This window comes from Morus notabilis, unplaced genomic scaffold (assembly GCF_000414095.1).
Source record: "Morus notabilis unplaced genomic scaffold, ASM41409v2 Scaffold83, whole genome shotgun sequence".
Taxonomy (NCBI): domain Eukaryota; kingdom Viridiplantae; phylum Streptophyta; class Magnoliopsida; order Rosales; family Moraceae; genus Morus; species Morus notabilis.
In genome coordinates this window covers 1-16,248 of record NW_010360797.1, presented here as the reverse complement: position 1 = coordinate 16,248, position 16,248 = coordinate 1, and the positions used below count along the sequence as shown (strand labels likewise).

Genomic DNA, 16,248 nt, shown 5'->3' with positions numbered 1-16,248 from the left:
AATATATATATATATATATATATATTAAAAGTTGAGTTAAAATGGGCCTTGATGGGCTGGTCTAATGTCGGCCTAAACAAGCCGGCCCGGCCTGGCCTGTAAATTTTCATGGGCCTTACCGTGTAGGCCCATAGGTTGAGGTATGCCAACGCAGCTCAATCCACTAATATTGATGGGCTAGGTCGTATATTAAAAGTTGAGTTAAAATGGGCTTTAGATGGGCCAGTCTAATGTGGGCCTAAATAGGCCAGCCTGGCCTGACCCATAATCGTGCCGGCCCATGGATAGAGGTATGCCAACGCAACTCAATCTATTAATATTGATAGACTAGGTCGTATCTTAAATAGTTTTTTTTCGTGTAGGTCAACACCGTATTCAGATGGGTCTGCACCGGCCCATGGGCTGCGGCCTATAGTTACATCTCTTACGTGGGAGTAGAGGTGCATGGAGTCGGACCACATAGATACCTAGACGGTCAGGTCAGGCTTCTCAAATTGATAGCTCTACCCGAGCAATGACTGGCATATGTGATCAAAAACACCTTGCGACGAATGACGACCCAAATCTATCATTAAGTACTCCTATTGGTAACCCTCATCCTTGATGGGTAATATAAACTCCATTCCTAAACTGAGTATATGACGATGGCGATATGGTTAAAATTTTAGCAAAAACTTTGTCAGCGCGTCAGGCCATTGACCAAAAGTGCACTACTCTCCCATTGACACTTTAAACTTTCAAAATAGAGAATTGCTATCATTTTTTTTTTATTGTTTTAATACTAGGAGTTGATCGCAAAAACATACAATTTAGTTTGGGAAAAAAAAAAAACTCAAAATACAACTCAAAATGATAAATGATATTATTTATATCACTTTACTAAATAATAAGTAACTGTCTTTCAATTAATAAAGAGAAAACAAAGTGTATACTTAATTATTTAAAATGACATAAATAAATGTACAAAATAATGACTAATTATGTACTTTTCTAAATTTGTTTAGAATATAGTGAATATACGAAAAAGTGATACGTAACTAAATAATAAGTAATTATCTTTCAATTAATAAAGAGAAAACAAATGGTTTTATGCACAAAATAAGAGAAAATAAAGTGAATATAAACTATATTTATTTTGGTAAACAACAAGAATACTCTTCAATGTACGAAAAAGCTTTACTGAAGCAAGAACAAGAAAGTCTAGACGTAAGAGGAAATATGAGATTTGTAATTATTTTTCCATTTTTCCCTTTCCAAATAATGACAATGTCAAGCTAAATCTAACAATTTTCTAAATTTAAATAGTACTTGTAGATATTAATTGCCAATTAAAAAAAAAAAAAAGAGTTGCAAGTTGTTTGACTCGGCCTGAAGCCCGTCACTATCTGCCCAATCCCAGCTGGCCTGATTGAGGGTCCGGGCTGAGCCAAGCCGATAGCTTTGGTCTTTTTCGTGTCGCTTCGGCCCAAAGTATTTTGTGTTAAATTTTTTACAAAAATGTACCTTGTAAAGGTCCAGGTGGGCCCGATCCTAGCCTTGGGCCACTTTTTTCATATGAGCTTAATAAAAAAGGGTACCATTTTGATATGAAAATTGATTTTATTTATTTATTTATTTATGATGAATATATCTGATCAACTGGCAGCGAGAAAACGATAACACTAGGGCTTCACAAAAACAAACGACAAAAAATAAATCTAGCGGGCAAAATACACAACTAAATACTAAAGTAACAAGACAAAAATACAATATAAATTAGGGTAATAATAATCATAACTTTAAAATGAAAAATATGAAAATCTACTAAAGAGAACATCAAAACACCTAGGATAGCGAGCTTACTCAACATTGGCTGAATAAAACAACAAAAAAATGATCAATTATCATATACGTGGTAGCAGCCAACAAAAATTTCTCGCGACAAATAATGACCAAAACCTATCATGAACTTCGATCTGGTAACCTTCTTCTTCCATGAGTTGTACAAACCCCATTCTAAATTGAGTATCTGATTGGTGACCATGTAGATAAAAATTTCTGAATAGAAGCTTGTTAGTGCGTCGAATTACTAGTAAAATATGCAATGCTCTTCCTCTTACACTTTAAACTTCCGAAATAAAGAGTTTTTTTTTTTTTTTTTTTCTTTAGCAAATGATGAGAGAGGATTACTGATATAAGATGTATAATACATCCCAATTAAGTTGGCACCTACTACTAGACACTCATCCTTTGCGAAACTGCCCTCCTCTCAAATTATATTGAAAATTTTAAAAAATAAATCGTAAGGGAAAGAAAATGAGAAAAAAACCTCAAATAGTTTCAAACAAAACAAGAATGACACGTTTGGTTCATAGATTAGAATTATGTAATTAGAACTATTTTTGATTTACGTGTATTTTTTGTAAGAAAAAACACTGTAATAAACCATGAACCATGATTCAAATCATGGTTTAAATCCTTAAACTAAACATCCCCGAAGATTATACATTAGGTCAAGCAATGTTATCTTGCTACTAAGGCCCTAATATTTAAGCCTAATTAAAACCCTCTAAGTAAAATTCAATTGGAAAACCAAAGAAAAAAAGAGTACTCAAACTCTTAAATCCATAACAAGGAAAATATATCGTACCTTTAGCAACAAGCTGACTACTAAAAAAATCTAGAGAATTCCACAGCCATTAGTTCATGATAAAGTGAATTTAGGCTCCGTTCACTTCGTTGATTCGAGTTTAGAATTTGAGTTGAGATGTGATTTTATGTGAGAGTTTTTTACTGTAGCAAAAAAGTTAGATGTGATTATTTGTGAGAGCTTTTTACTGTAGAAAAACTCGAATTCTAAACTCGAATCAGCGAAGTTCACTTCGTTGATTCGAGTTTAGAATTCGAGTTGAGATGTGACTTTATGTGAAAGCTTTTTAATATAGTGAAAAAATTAAATGTGATTATTTATGAGAATTTTTACTGTAAAAAAATTTAAATTCTAAACTCGAATCAACGAAGTGAACGGGCCTTAAACTCTATTTATCTTAGTAAAGGACAATAATTCTTTTCAAAGTACGGAAAAGTTATAACAAGAAAGATTAGACGTAAAAAGAAAAAATGATGTGACGTCAAAAAGGAGAGCACTTTTTTACACAGTCCCCCCCACTATTCTTCTCGGAAAACTCGTTCAAAAAAGTAAAGTCGCAGGAAATGATCATTAGCACACTAATGGAATGGAAATAGCAAAACAAAAAGAATTTCAATGGCCAATTTTCCATTAATAGATCATCGAGAAGCTGGAGAATACAAACCAGTGAGCCAGTGGAATCTTGTGATTTAACCATCACCCTCGCACGTGACTTTCACGTGCTTAGGAAACATATCACTTTTCTAGAGTGATAGGAGAATCGGAATCCTGTTCCACCCTATGATCACCTGCAGTGAACTCTCTAGACTCCAAAATGTAAGTACTACAAAGTATATATAGATATATATATATATATATATAAAGATCTTTCTTCTCTCTCTCTCTCTCCATTTCTAAGAAGGAATTTTTAATTTTGTTTGTTATCAGATTTTTCTCTGATTGTACGGTCAGTAAATCGGAGAAAGTTAGGGTTTTGGGGATGGGGAGAAAGAAGGTGGAGATGAAGCGAATCGAGGACAAGCACAGCCGCCAGGTGACATTTTCAAAGAGGAGGAAAGGTCTCATGAAGAAGGCCTCTGAGCTTTCGATTCTCTGCGACGTCGAAGTCGCTCTTATTGTTTTCTCCGGCAATGGCAAGCTCTACAACTTCCCCAGCTCCGGAAGGTACATACGTACAGAAAACTTTTATATATATAAACACATATAAATATTATATGTGTGTGTCTACTGTGGTTTCCGTACAACTTGTTTGCTTCCTTTTTTGGTTTTTTTTTTTCCTTGGTTTCTTAAACAGTTGACAATAAGGCATAGGCTTGTCTCTCTCTTTTTTTTTTTTTTTTTTTTCCTGTTCTTTTGTGGCATGGAATATGGACTAAATTAATACTAAGGCTTTTGATTATCAAAAAAAAAAAAAAAAGAAAAAAAGGAAAAATACTACTAAGGCTACGATTACCTGGTCAGAATTACCTGTGTTTTCAGGCAAACTTGCTACATAGCATTTTAGTGTCAGACTCATTTTGTTAATGGTCTTTCTTTGTTAATGGACTCTTTTTCCTTCGTTTTTTTTTTTTTTTCTTGTTGATTGATTTCGAATGCTATAATATCGTCGTCTCTTTTTCTGGTGGATGGTGATATATATATATATATATATATATAGGCCACTGACACACTAGCTTGTCATAAAATGGAAGGGACAGGCATATCTTTCGCTGACTTGTTGTGACCTTCCAATTCCAAGAGATCAACCAGATATCTCCGGAAAGTAGTTGTTGTATTGTCTTTTTTTATTTTATTTATTTATTTATTTATTTATTTTTTAAACTTCTCTTTTGAATTCTTCTAGGGTTATCATATTAGTCCTTATGACTGTCCAACCCTTTATGTTCCTTTTTTTTTTTTTTTGCCTTTCTATATTAGGTTGTTGCCTAGGTTTAATTAGTTATAATAACAAGATTAGAGGTTCTAGAGATAAAGGCATGTGTGTGTATATATAGCCATTGCGAGCTTTTTCTCAAACATGTAAAAGATGCAGAAATTGGAGACAGAATACCTCTAGCATATTGATGAATAGCTTGCGCCGTTGTAGGTATATCCAATGAAATGGCAATACACATATAGAGAAATCACAACTACGAAACTTGGGGAAATCATCAAAAAGTTTCAAATTAATTTGATGAATATAATGAAGAGTCGAGAGATCTAACCATAATCAATTGGAAGAAAGCATGTAGCTGCCCACTTTTACCAAATTCATATTGAATGTGGATATTATAGTTGGCTTTCTAATGTAGGTAAAACTTTAGCTAAAAGTTCTAAAAACAATTTATAGTTGAACTTACATTTAATAATTATTAGATGTATTATTTCATTTTGAATAATAATTATTAGCTTTCACAAGTAGAAATAGGAGGTTGGGCGATGGTTTTTAACTCTCATCCAAAGTTATTGCAGCGACAGTTAAAACTCAAAATAAGATAAACACAACATTTTTGTTTTTTTAAATTTTTGAATAGAGTCATAAACTATAAAAGCTGATGTTGTAGATGGTTAGGACATTCCAACCTGGTTGACACCCTTAACTAATTTCATCCTATACTAAAATCGTTACTCAATACTATTAATTAAAAAAATACAAATAATGAAAATATTGCAAGGGAGACTAACAAAACAACCAAGGGCAAAAGCCCAAACAGATGGAAAAACATAACAAAAAGACTAATGCCGGACGGTATTTTCAGAAGATGGAGCCGTACCTCATTCTTTAAAGGGAAGTTACAATATGCCTTCTTAAAACCCTCTAATCATAACCCAATGATAAAAATACTAAGGAGGAAAAAAGAGTAATATATTTACTTCAAGAAGTCGGCTTCTTACAAAATCTGCAGCAAGAAAGACCCGCTGTATGACTATTAACCGCACTAGAACAACCTTAATTAATAACTTAAATAGATATTATACAATCCTAGTAGATAATTATATACAGTATTAAATTCCTAGCTATTTAGATATCTTGTTCATCATTATTCTCCCCTAATTGGAGAATTAGACACTGACGAGTTACAATTAAAAACAATCATGAAGAAACAATATGAGACGCAAGAATACCTTCATGAACTCAGCACTTGATTCTTGAAGAAAGCTATAAGGCTTTGACAAAAGAAATATTCTCACTGCAAATTCATAAATCTTGAACCTCACTCGAAAATTCTTCAAGCCCGCCTAATATCAAGTGCTAGCTAGGCCTTCACTCAGGCTCTTTTTTGGCAGACTAGAATTGTAGAGTTGGCTAATATTGCCAGGTTCATCAAATATTTGTAATTAATCCAAGCCAACTAATCAAGCTTTAAATTAGTATATGCAAATCCATATGGCTTTGCTTAACCGATATTGGATATTTTGTGAATTTAGGCCTGCAATATTTATCTACCTTACACGATTACTTTTGTGAAAGTAGTCATTCAAGCCAATGAATGCTTTTATTTTCTAAATTGTATGAGTTTTTCGTTAAAAAGAAAATCATTCTTAACAATTTAACTACATGTCTCCTTGAGGTCAATTCCATTAGCAATTAGGCTTTCCTCGTAACTTTTGCATTATCTTTCCATTTTTTAAGAGTATCTTCAATGCAATATTGCTAAATTATTGTGCCAATACTATTTTTTAGCATTGAATAGAAAGATTAGTCTATCATACAATGCTATTTTTTTTGGTGTTAAATTTGCCATATGCTATATTTGGTGATAAATTTGGCACCAAGTATAATGAAACTCTAGGCTAGATATCAAAATTGGCAGAAATAGAAACCAAGAAGTAATTTGTCAAAAAATATGATATGAACCGGACTTGAATTGACGAATTGAATAGAAAAGTAGAACTATATTGATGATATATTTGAAAGATTACAATGAAAACCCTAACAATAGTGGTATTCGAGAGACCACCAACTCTCCCCAAGGGTTAGCCCCAAATCTCAAATCATCTGACCTCCCCCTCCCAAATTGCTAATTCGCCTTTTATACCACTAACCCCCTTTTAACCAACTACTAACAACAATTACTACTAATTAGTTATACTCTAGCTACCTCCAGTACAATAGTCTAAGAGAAATTTCAACTATGCTAGTTATTTCATGTTTTTAGCTAAAATGGCTAATAAATTAACTACAATTTAGTTTTTTTCCACTCTAACCATTATCTAAATGGTTAGCTATTTTGGAGAACTCATTTCACACTTGCTAAATATAGCTAGCAAGAAGTGGCTAGCCATTTAATCTTTTGTATTCTTTTATTCTTTCAAACCATAATAAATGCAAAGGTTCTTTCTACATGCAATAAAGTTATTTATATTTTTAAACTCAATAAATAATTAAATAATCTATCCTTAACTAAAATAGAGAGTATGGTTGGAGTGTGCCACTAAAAAATTGTTAGTTAAAATAGCTTTCTAGCCATTTTAGCTAAAATTTAGAAGGTTCTCTTAGAGATGCTCTAACAACTTACTAACCAATCTAACTTCCCAAACATATCATTAACGATTCCTATCAAAATAATTTAGTGATCAAATCACCAAAACGTTAATTGTTCATGGACTAACAGGTCAAAAATCTTTTTAAAAACTATTTTTAAGAGTATGTCACATTCTGTAGCAATCATACTTTCAAAAAGCAAACCTTTAGTTTACCTAATTATCCAAGTTATTGTTAGAATGCATGGATTATGTTCCAATCACTTCTAAAGGCTCTAGGATATAGATTCCAAGAAGGCCCCGTGTTGATCTATATTGATGCTATAGCACATGTAATAAGTTGGTATACTGAATTTGGAAACAGCTTGAACCATATTTTTATTGTTTTCAGCTAATCACAAAGCCTAGTTACGGGCAACTTTTTCATCTTTTTTATATTTCATTTTTTTTTTCCCTATGATCATTCAATTTTTTTTTCTTCTTATTGTGACCTATTGCAGCAAAACTACGCACTAAAGTTGTGTGACTTTTGTCGTCCCAAGTAATTCACATATATAGTTTCTTATTTCTTGAGGATGAAATATGTACCTTAAACTTTTGTGGTCCTCATTGTCAAGAGTCAACAATATATGTGGTTAGTTAAGTTAATCAAAGTATGGAATTAATGGAGCACAAATCACAGAGATGAGAACATGAATAAGTTTTTAACGTTTGAACTGCGCCTGTAGTATTATCTTTTGAGTTTCTTTTGTGATTTGAGTTATAATTATTGTAGAATATCACTACCCGTTTTCATAGTTGAGTTTCTTCTTCTTCTTCTTTTGTAAACTTTGAATATGCTTACGGAGTAATTACTATCTGTCATGCTTCAGTTTAGGAAAAACACTTGAACGCTACTGGACATATAAGGCCAGTCAAGAAGCTGCTGTCAAGAAGGCTAAGAAACCAAAGGTTGACCACATTTTGCTTCTCTACACAATTGTACAGCCACATATAATTGTTTTTCCGATCTGCATATTTATTTCAATTCACATGTCTTCCTCTAGTTTTCTTGGAAAATACACATCACAAGCACTCACACAACCAAAATGCATTTGGTTCATCCAAAGAAGTATTATTTCTAAAAATACATTAAAAAAAATTGACGGTATTTGGGGCCGCAGCACTTTTTTTTTTAATTATTACTTTCTCTTTTTTATTTTTATTTTTATTTTTTTTACAATTGACGAATAAACTATAACGCCCTCTATCTAAACTAGATAATTATACACAAAAACTAGCCTAATTAAGTTGGTAGATATTACTGTTAGAAAATATTCTTTCATGTAAAACTTCTCTCAAAATCTAGGAAACATTCATGTTGGATCACTAAGTGGACGTTTAGTTTATGGATTCAGAATTATTCTCGAGTTACGTGTATTTTTTGTCAGAGAAAATACTGTAGCGAACCACGAACTATGATTCAAATCATGACACGAATACACCAACCAAACATCTCTTAAGAATCAATATATTAATAAGCGAAAACGTACTTGAATCTATGATAATAAATTACTCTCTAGAGCCGTGCGGTTTGCCTTCCAGATCAACACGTTTTTCTAGAGAATCATTTAGCTTTCTCTCTGCTCTCTCTGATGATGGGATGTCATAAAGAATAGAATGTTACATGTGATCTGGAGACCATAACTACTATATATAGATAACTTCACTGTTATCTTTTAGTATTTCTATTTTAGCCCATCATAAAAATAGAAATTGTTCTTAAGTCTCTACACATTAAAGGCCCACACCTTATTAGATACATTAAAGCTCATATTACTCAAACCTTAGCTGATCACTTTTAAATACGTTTAACCTTATATCTGCAACACATAATTATTCACATATAATTAAGGATCCAACAATCTCCCACTTGGGCTATATGTGTAACCTTATAATTAAACATTGTAAAAATAACCGTATGAGCTCAACTTTGCTTTCATTATCAAAATGTATCTATAACCAATCCGGTCTATTAATCATACCAACATAGGATCAAAGCTGCTTTCGTTACATCTGTCATAACTCGACCCATTAATAGTCACATATGCCGATATAACTGACTGACATGGATCATGATGTGGATGTATAGCATGGAAATCATGCAATGTGATCTTAACTTGCCTATTTCTAACTAGTCCACCCTTAAACCTTAGTGATATCAAATCATACCATACTCAGAGTGTAACTGAAATAACTTAAAATGTGTCTATATTATAAAAGCATATAAAATTATAAACTCCAACTAAAACTGAATATCCTCAAATGACATGACATCCATACGAGCAGTGTGCTCCTGACACACTTTGGGTGGTAATCGCTTAGTAAGCGGATCCGCAACCATGGAGTTAATACCAATGTGCTCTAGACATATGTTCACTCTGAATTCTTTCTTTAATAACTAGGAACTTAATGTCTATATGATTTGACTTCGTCGAGCTCATGTTGTTGTTGGAATACAGAACTGCTGACTTATTGTCATAAAATAACTTTAGTGGTCTTTCAATACCGTCCACTATGCGCAGCCCCGTGACAAAACTCCGCAGCCATACTCTGTGATTGGACGCCTCATAACACGTTATGAACTTTGCTACCATGGTAGAAGAGGCTATAAGAGCTTGTTTAACACTCTTCCAGGCGACAACACCCCCAGCTAGCAGGTAGATATAGCCCGAAGTAGATTTCATACTATCTTAACATCCAACAAAATTGGAGTCAATATACCCAACAATCTCAAGCTGATCTGACCTCCGATACGTGAGCATGTAGTCTTTTGTTATTTGTAAGTACCACAAGACTCGTTTGGCTGCTTTCCAATGGTCTACTCCTGAATTGCTTAAATATCTGCCTAACATCCCAACAACGTATGTAATATCTGGACGCGTGCAAATCTGAGCATACATTAGACTTCCTACTGCTGACGCATAAGGAATCTTCTGCATTTCCTTTTCCTCAAAATCATTTTTAGGGCATTGATTGAGACTAAACTTTCCCTTTGCCACAAGGGTATCACCTGGTTTGCAATCATGCATGCCATATCTCTTGAGAACCTTTCCGATATAGCTCTTTTGTGATAATCCAAGAATACCCGAGAGCGATCCTGGTGTATCTTTACACCTAATACAAAATAGGTGTCACCAAGATCTTTCATCTCAAAATTCTTAGCTAAAAATCTCTTATTTTTGTGCAATAAGCCTATATCGTTGCTGGCAAGTAAAATGTCATCGACATATAAAATTAGAAAAATATACTTGCTCTCACAGAACTTATGGTATATGCGGTCATAAACCAAATTCATCTCAAAACCGAACGAGATGATCACTTGATGAAACTTGAAATTCCATTGTCGAGATGCTTGTTTAAGCCCATAGATGAATTTCTTAAGTTTCCAAACCATATTCTTTGGGTCCACTTCTGAGAGTTAGAACTTTTTATGACTTGATGAAAATTGATCGGATCATCTTCCATCACTCTAATATCAACCTCATGTTCTTGGAGAAATACAATGTAGTTTTCTGGCACTGCACTTCTCCTTTCTCTAGTGGATCTCCTTAATGGCATAAGTTCTTGAGGTGGTAGAGTTTGTTCTTATGGATAATTTCTTGAATGAGAGGTTCTCCGACATTGTCTTGATCTGTTGAGTCTTAAACAAAGTTAGGAATGGAATCCTGATTAATTCCAATAGCATATGTGGGAATTTCAACATATTCCTCTTCAAAGACAAAGTCCCTAACTGTATCTCTCTCCGCAAACTCGACATTCTCGAAGAACCGGGCATTTCCCGACTCAAAAATTAACTTAGTCATGGGATCATAAAACTTGTACCCTCTGGATCTTTCAGAGTATCTAATAAAATAGCAACTCATAGTTCTTGAGTCTAGTTTCTTTTCATTAGGCCTATAAGGCCTTGCCTCAGATGGATATCCCTAAATGCGCAAGTGCTTTAAATTAGGCTTCTTGGCCGTCTAAAGTTCATAAGGGGTTTTGGCAGTCACTTTAGTTGGAACTCTGTTAAGGATATATGCTGCAGTCTTAAGCGCTTCTCCCCAGAGTGATTCTGATAAGGTAGAATGACAAATCATACTTCTCACTATGTCTTTAAGCGTCATGTTTCGTCTTTCAGCAACACCATTCATAATGGGCAAACCCCGCATAGTGTAATGTGAAAGGATACTACATTCCTCTAGGAACTTAGCAAAAGGTTCTAGACATTGTTCACCTGAACCATCATATTTACCAAAGTACTCACCACCACAGTCAGATCTGACGGTTTCGATCCTTTTGCTGAGTTGGTTCTCAACTTTAGCATTATAATTTTTTAACACATCCAGTGATTGTGACTTTTCATGAATGAGTTATATAGTCATATCTAGAATAATCGTCTATGAACGTTATAAAATATTGTCGACCATTCCAAGCAACCATAGGGAATGGGCCGCAAATGTCTATATGTATAAGTTCTAAGATGTCAAAAGTCCTGTTAGCTTCAAATTTTCTTTTATTGGTTTGTATCCCCTTTATACAGTTAACGCAAACATCAAAATCTGTGCAATCTAAGGGGTCTAGAATTTTATCTGACACAAATCTCTCTATTTTTCGTATGGAGATATGAGCTAATCTCTTGTGTCATAACGCAATCGAATTCTCACTGGTCAATTTTCTCTTTATACCTTGTGTACTTAATTGTAGGTAATCATTAAATGAAGCAATTGTATCAATTAAATAAAAATTATCATAACCTGATAAAAAACCGAAACCAACCAATTTTGAATCATGAAACAAACTAAATTTTTCATTCCCAAATGAACAAGAATAACCAAATTTGTCCAAAGCAGAAAGAAAAATCAAATTTCGTCTAAAAGATGGTACAATAAATGTTTCATTAAGATCCAAATAAAATCCAGTCTTTAATAATAATCTAAATTTTTCTATCGCCTCAACTTGAACCGTCTTGCCATCGCCCACGTAGATATATCTTTCACCATCAAAACAAACCAAATTAAGAAGCATACCTTTCATAGCACGCCATGCGTGATAGTTAGTGCAATGCTTCTTTTTATGCCATTCAGCTCCACAAAAGAAACATCCAGTGCCTTCCGGTTGATCCGGTTTCTTATGTTGTTTCTTTTGAGGTGTCGTATCTGCAGCTTCCTTCTTCCATTTCTTTCCCTTGTCCTTGTCCTTAGAGGTTGAGGCCAGGTTAGCACTCTCTGTCTTATCTTGTTTTAGTCTTTCCTCTTCCTGAACACAGTATGAGATGAGCTCATTCATAGACCAAGTTTCTTTCTGACAGTTGTAGCTCACCTTAAACTGACTAAACTGTATCGGAAGGGATATCAGAACCAGATGCACTAGTAAGTCCTCGGAGAGTTCTAGCTTAAGTGCTTTCAACTTTGAAGTAAGATGAGACATCTCTATGATGTACTCCCTAATATTATCTTTGCCCTTATACCTCACTGAAATTAGGCTTGTCAAGAGTGTACCTATTTTAGCCTTTTCATTCTTGGTAAACCTCTTTTTAATGTCTGGAAGGAACTCCTTAACCGTAGTAATCTTTTCAAACATTGTGCCCCTAAATGCTTCCGGAATGGTCTTCTTCACGAACACCATACACATGCTATTTGATTTCTCCCACCTTTCTACATCTCTCTTTCTTCAGAGGTACTCTTATCCGTAAGCGGTGCAGGAGAATCGACCCTTAACGCAAGATCGAGATCCATGACTTCAAGAACTATCAGAAGGTTCTCTTGCTATTTCTTGAAGTTTGTGCCATTTAGCATAGGAATAGAGTTGATGTTGACGGTAATATTAGCAGGAGTGTTTGTAGCTAAATCCAGAGAACAACAAACAAACAAAACAAGCTTACATAAGTCTCAAAACAAAAATAGCAATAAAATTCAAATAATGGTAAACTCCATCTCAAGATACCGGACACTCTATTAATATTTTGTCTTTGGACAAAAAATATTAACTTGTAAGAGATGTCTTAACGTAGTAATCAAACACTGATAATAAGAACATGTCGAACAATAAATCTTCCTTTAGGCTGATTTATTGTTCACATATAAAACTGAATAATCATCATGTGTTATTAGCACAGGTGCTCATGCAATTCTGGTTAATATCGACCTTCCTTTAGGCCGGTCAATATTCACATAAGTTACATGCACACAACTGTTTATATTCTAAAACAAATTAATTTCCACAAGAGAGGTCACTTTGGTGACATGTTGTTTCAATTAATTCATAACAAAATATATATAAACATAGCATTATTCGAATGTAAAACTGCACCAAAATTGACCTAACCCGAATCCTGAACAAGCCCATCTAAATTTCCTGAGTCACGGGCCCATGGACCGAAGCCCAGAGTCTGCAACCCTTCAGCTCACGGCTACCGATAGACGGCCACCCGCAGCTCTTAGTCGCCAGTGCAGCCCTCAGGCCGTGCTGGTTTTTCCATAGCGCCAATGGCGGCAGAGGCTGCCGCCGGCCACATATTTGAATTTTTTTTATTTGGCCACCGTACTTCTTATGCAGCTGCGGCCAACAACCACGGCCACGTCCAGATTTCACTGTGTTGGCGGCAAAAAATTGCCACCGTTCAAAACCTCCCTTCTTTTTTAAACAGAAAATAAAATATGGAATACATCCACCAAAAAGAAAATCATCTAAACTTTGTTCTCAATGATTCAACATGAAGAGGCTCTGATACCACTTGTTAGAAAATATTCTTTGATGTAAAACATCTCTCAAAATCCAGGAAACATTCATGTTAGATCACCAAGAATCAATAGATTAATAAGCGGAAGTGTACCTGAATTCATGACAATAAATTACTTTTTAGAGTCGTGCGGTTTGTCTTCTAGATCAACATGTTTTCCTAGAGAATCCTTTAGCTTTCTCTCTGCTCTCTCTCTGATGATGGGATGTCAGAAAGAATGTAATGTTACGTGTGATCTAACGACCATAACCACTATATATAGATAACTTTCCTGTTATCTTTTGATATTTCTATTTTAGTCCATCATAAAAATAGAAATTACCCTTAGGTCTCTACACATTAAAAGCTCACACCCTATTAGATACATTAAAGCCCAAATTACCCAAACCTTAGCAAATCACTTTTAAATAGGTTGCAACACATAATTACTTACATATAAGTCTAATGTTGAATTAAGGATCCAACAATTACTTCTGTTAAAAAATGTTGAAAATTTTCAACTATTCGTATGTCATAGCATTATATAAAAGTATTTACAAAAACGTAAAGCCCATCAGCATTTTCCAAAATATGACAATCTTCATTAGCAGCATATGAACATCCTATCAACCAGTAATGACTCAATCTTACTCTTGAATATCAACATCTGCATCACAAGAAACTAAATGACCTATAACTCAATAAGTAGAATCTATTAGCCGTACTCATAAATATGAAGGTGGTTATGCAGAAAATCCTCATACTTTCTATCATACCCATTTTTTCTCTTTATAAACCGTCCTTTGGCCCCAGTCAAGTGTAAAACTTAGCTTAGTACTTGATAGATCATGAGTTTCATCGAACCTATTCTTTATCAGTTGATGTGGCTATATTTCCTCAAAAACCTCATGCCTCAAGTAGTGTCGCTGCAATCATTTGAGTCCGCCGGTCCCTCCTGTGTTCCTTGCCTAGCCAAGTATCAAACCATGTTTAATTAACACTTCATTTTTAAATGAAAAATAAGGATAAAATAATCTTACTCTTGAAACATGCTCATGACAGAAATACTTGTGAGTTGCTCACTATTGTTTCTTTTGAAGTTTTGAAAAACAAGATTCTACTTACCTTGTTTCAACTTAGTGAAGAGTAGACCGACCTTTAGTTAGCTTGATGTGCCTTAGGAGCTACCAAGCTTTATCATAAATATTATTGTAATCAAATTGACAAATAAGATCCCCTCAAAAAATAAAAAAAATGACATACAAAATCAGATGGAATTATTACTTCTTTACCATTTTTTTGAAACCTGATCAACATCCATGCATTTCTGTCAAATTTAATTTCTGTCTGTACATGTGCATGATTACACATTGCATATGTATATAATCTCGTTGTTAAAGCAATGGATTTAGTGCGCGCGCGCGTGGATAAAAATTAGGTTTGGACTCTGCATATGAGCTTATCTATGATTTTGGTATTTCCTCAATACTTTAATTTACTAAATTAATAACTCCTGATGAATGTATTATAATGTCATGGAATATACTCAAATCAATAACTACCGTTAAATTTTGAATACAAATGCCAACATACACCTTGAGTGATCGACTCGTTTGAAAATTAAAAAGGTGATGTTGTAAGATAACAAACGGGGCATGTTTATGTCATGTGCATGTTTTAACATGACTCATCTTGTGGTGAGGATGCAACGCTCGATTAAATTAAAGGATAATTCACCACAGTTAAAAGTGTAAGGGCAACTTGTCAATTTAGTCGAAGTTCATTGGTCTAAAACGCTAAAAAAGTACTGTTCACTGATTTAATTGTTGATATATGTTGGGAGCAGAATTCCATTTTTACTATATATAATATTTGGTAACCATGCAGAAACACCATATTGAATGTAATGGACCCTGGAGATCAGCTGGTGAACTGCTAAAAGTGATGAGGTCATCTCTGAGGACTATAAATGCCTAGATATGTTGACTAAAATATTGATTCTGCTGATTTGTGTTTGTTTCCACCTGGTATTTACATGTTCAATGCAGTAACCTCAAAGTTGAACAGCTAACCACACAGGAGCTCATTCATCTTGAAAGAGATCTGCATGTCATATTAGGACAAACAAGAGAAAGAAAGGTCAGATTCCAAAAAGTCCCTGCTCTCGTTTTTTTTTTTTTTTTTTAAAATCAAAAGGGAAAAGGTTGCATAACTATATTTGGAATTTGCTTGAAGAAATTATATTCCTATGCAAGAAATAAGACTCTTGGGAAAATATAATAAAATCTTAATTAAGCAACCAGTAGATTTTCTCAACGGTATAGAGCTCGACACTCGAGTGAATTTAGACAAGGTGGTAACCAACTAATTTTCGGAGAACTGAGAGTAAGAAGCTGAATATTTAAATCGTACA

General features: G+C 34.1%; 1 protein-coding gene across 1 annotated transcript; it reads left to right on the top strand.

The window, feature by feature from the left end:
• Positions 1 to 3,224: 3,224 nt before the first annotated feature.
• On the top strand, positions 3,225 to 15,974 carry LOC21395455 (truncated transcription factor CAULIFLOWER D; the record flags this gene model as incomplete). Its single annotated transcript, XM_024165134.1, has 5 exons — positions 3,225 to 3,445; positions 3,557 to 3,793; positions 7,966 to 8,044; positions 15,723 to 15,784; positions 15,884 to 15,974. Coding segments are annotated over exons 2-5 (417 nt in total), but the record flags the coding sequence as incomplete, so codon positions are not given.
• Positions 15,975 to 16,248: the final 274 nt, after the last annotated feature.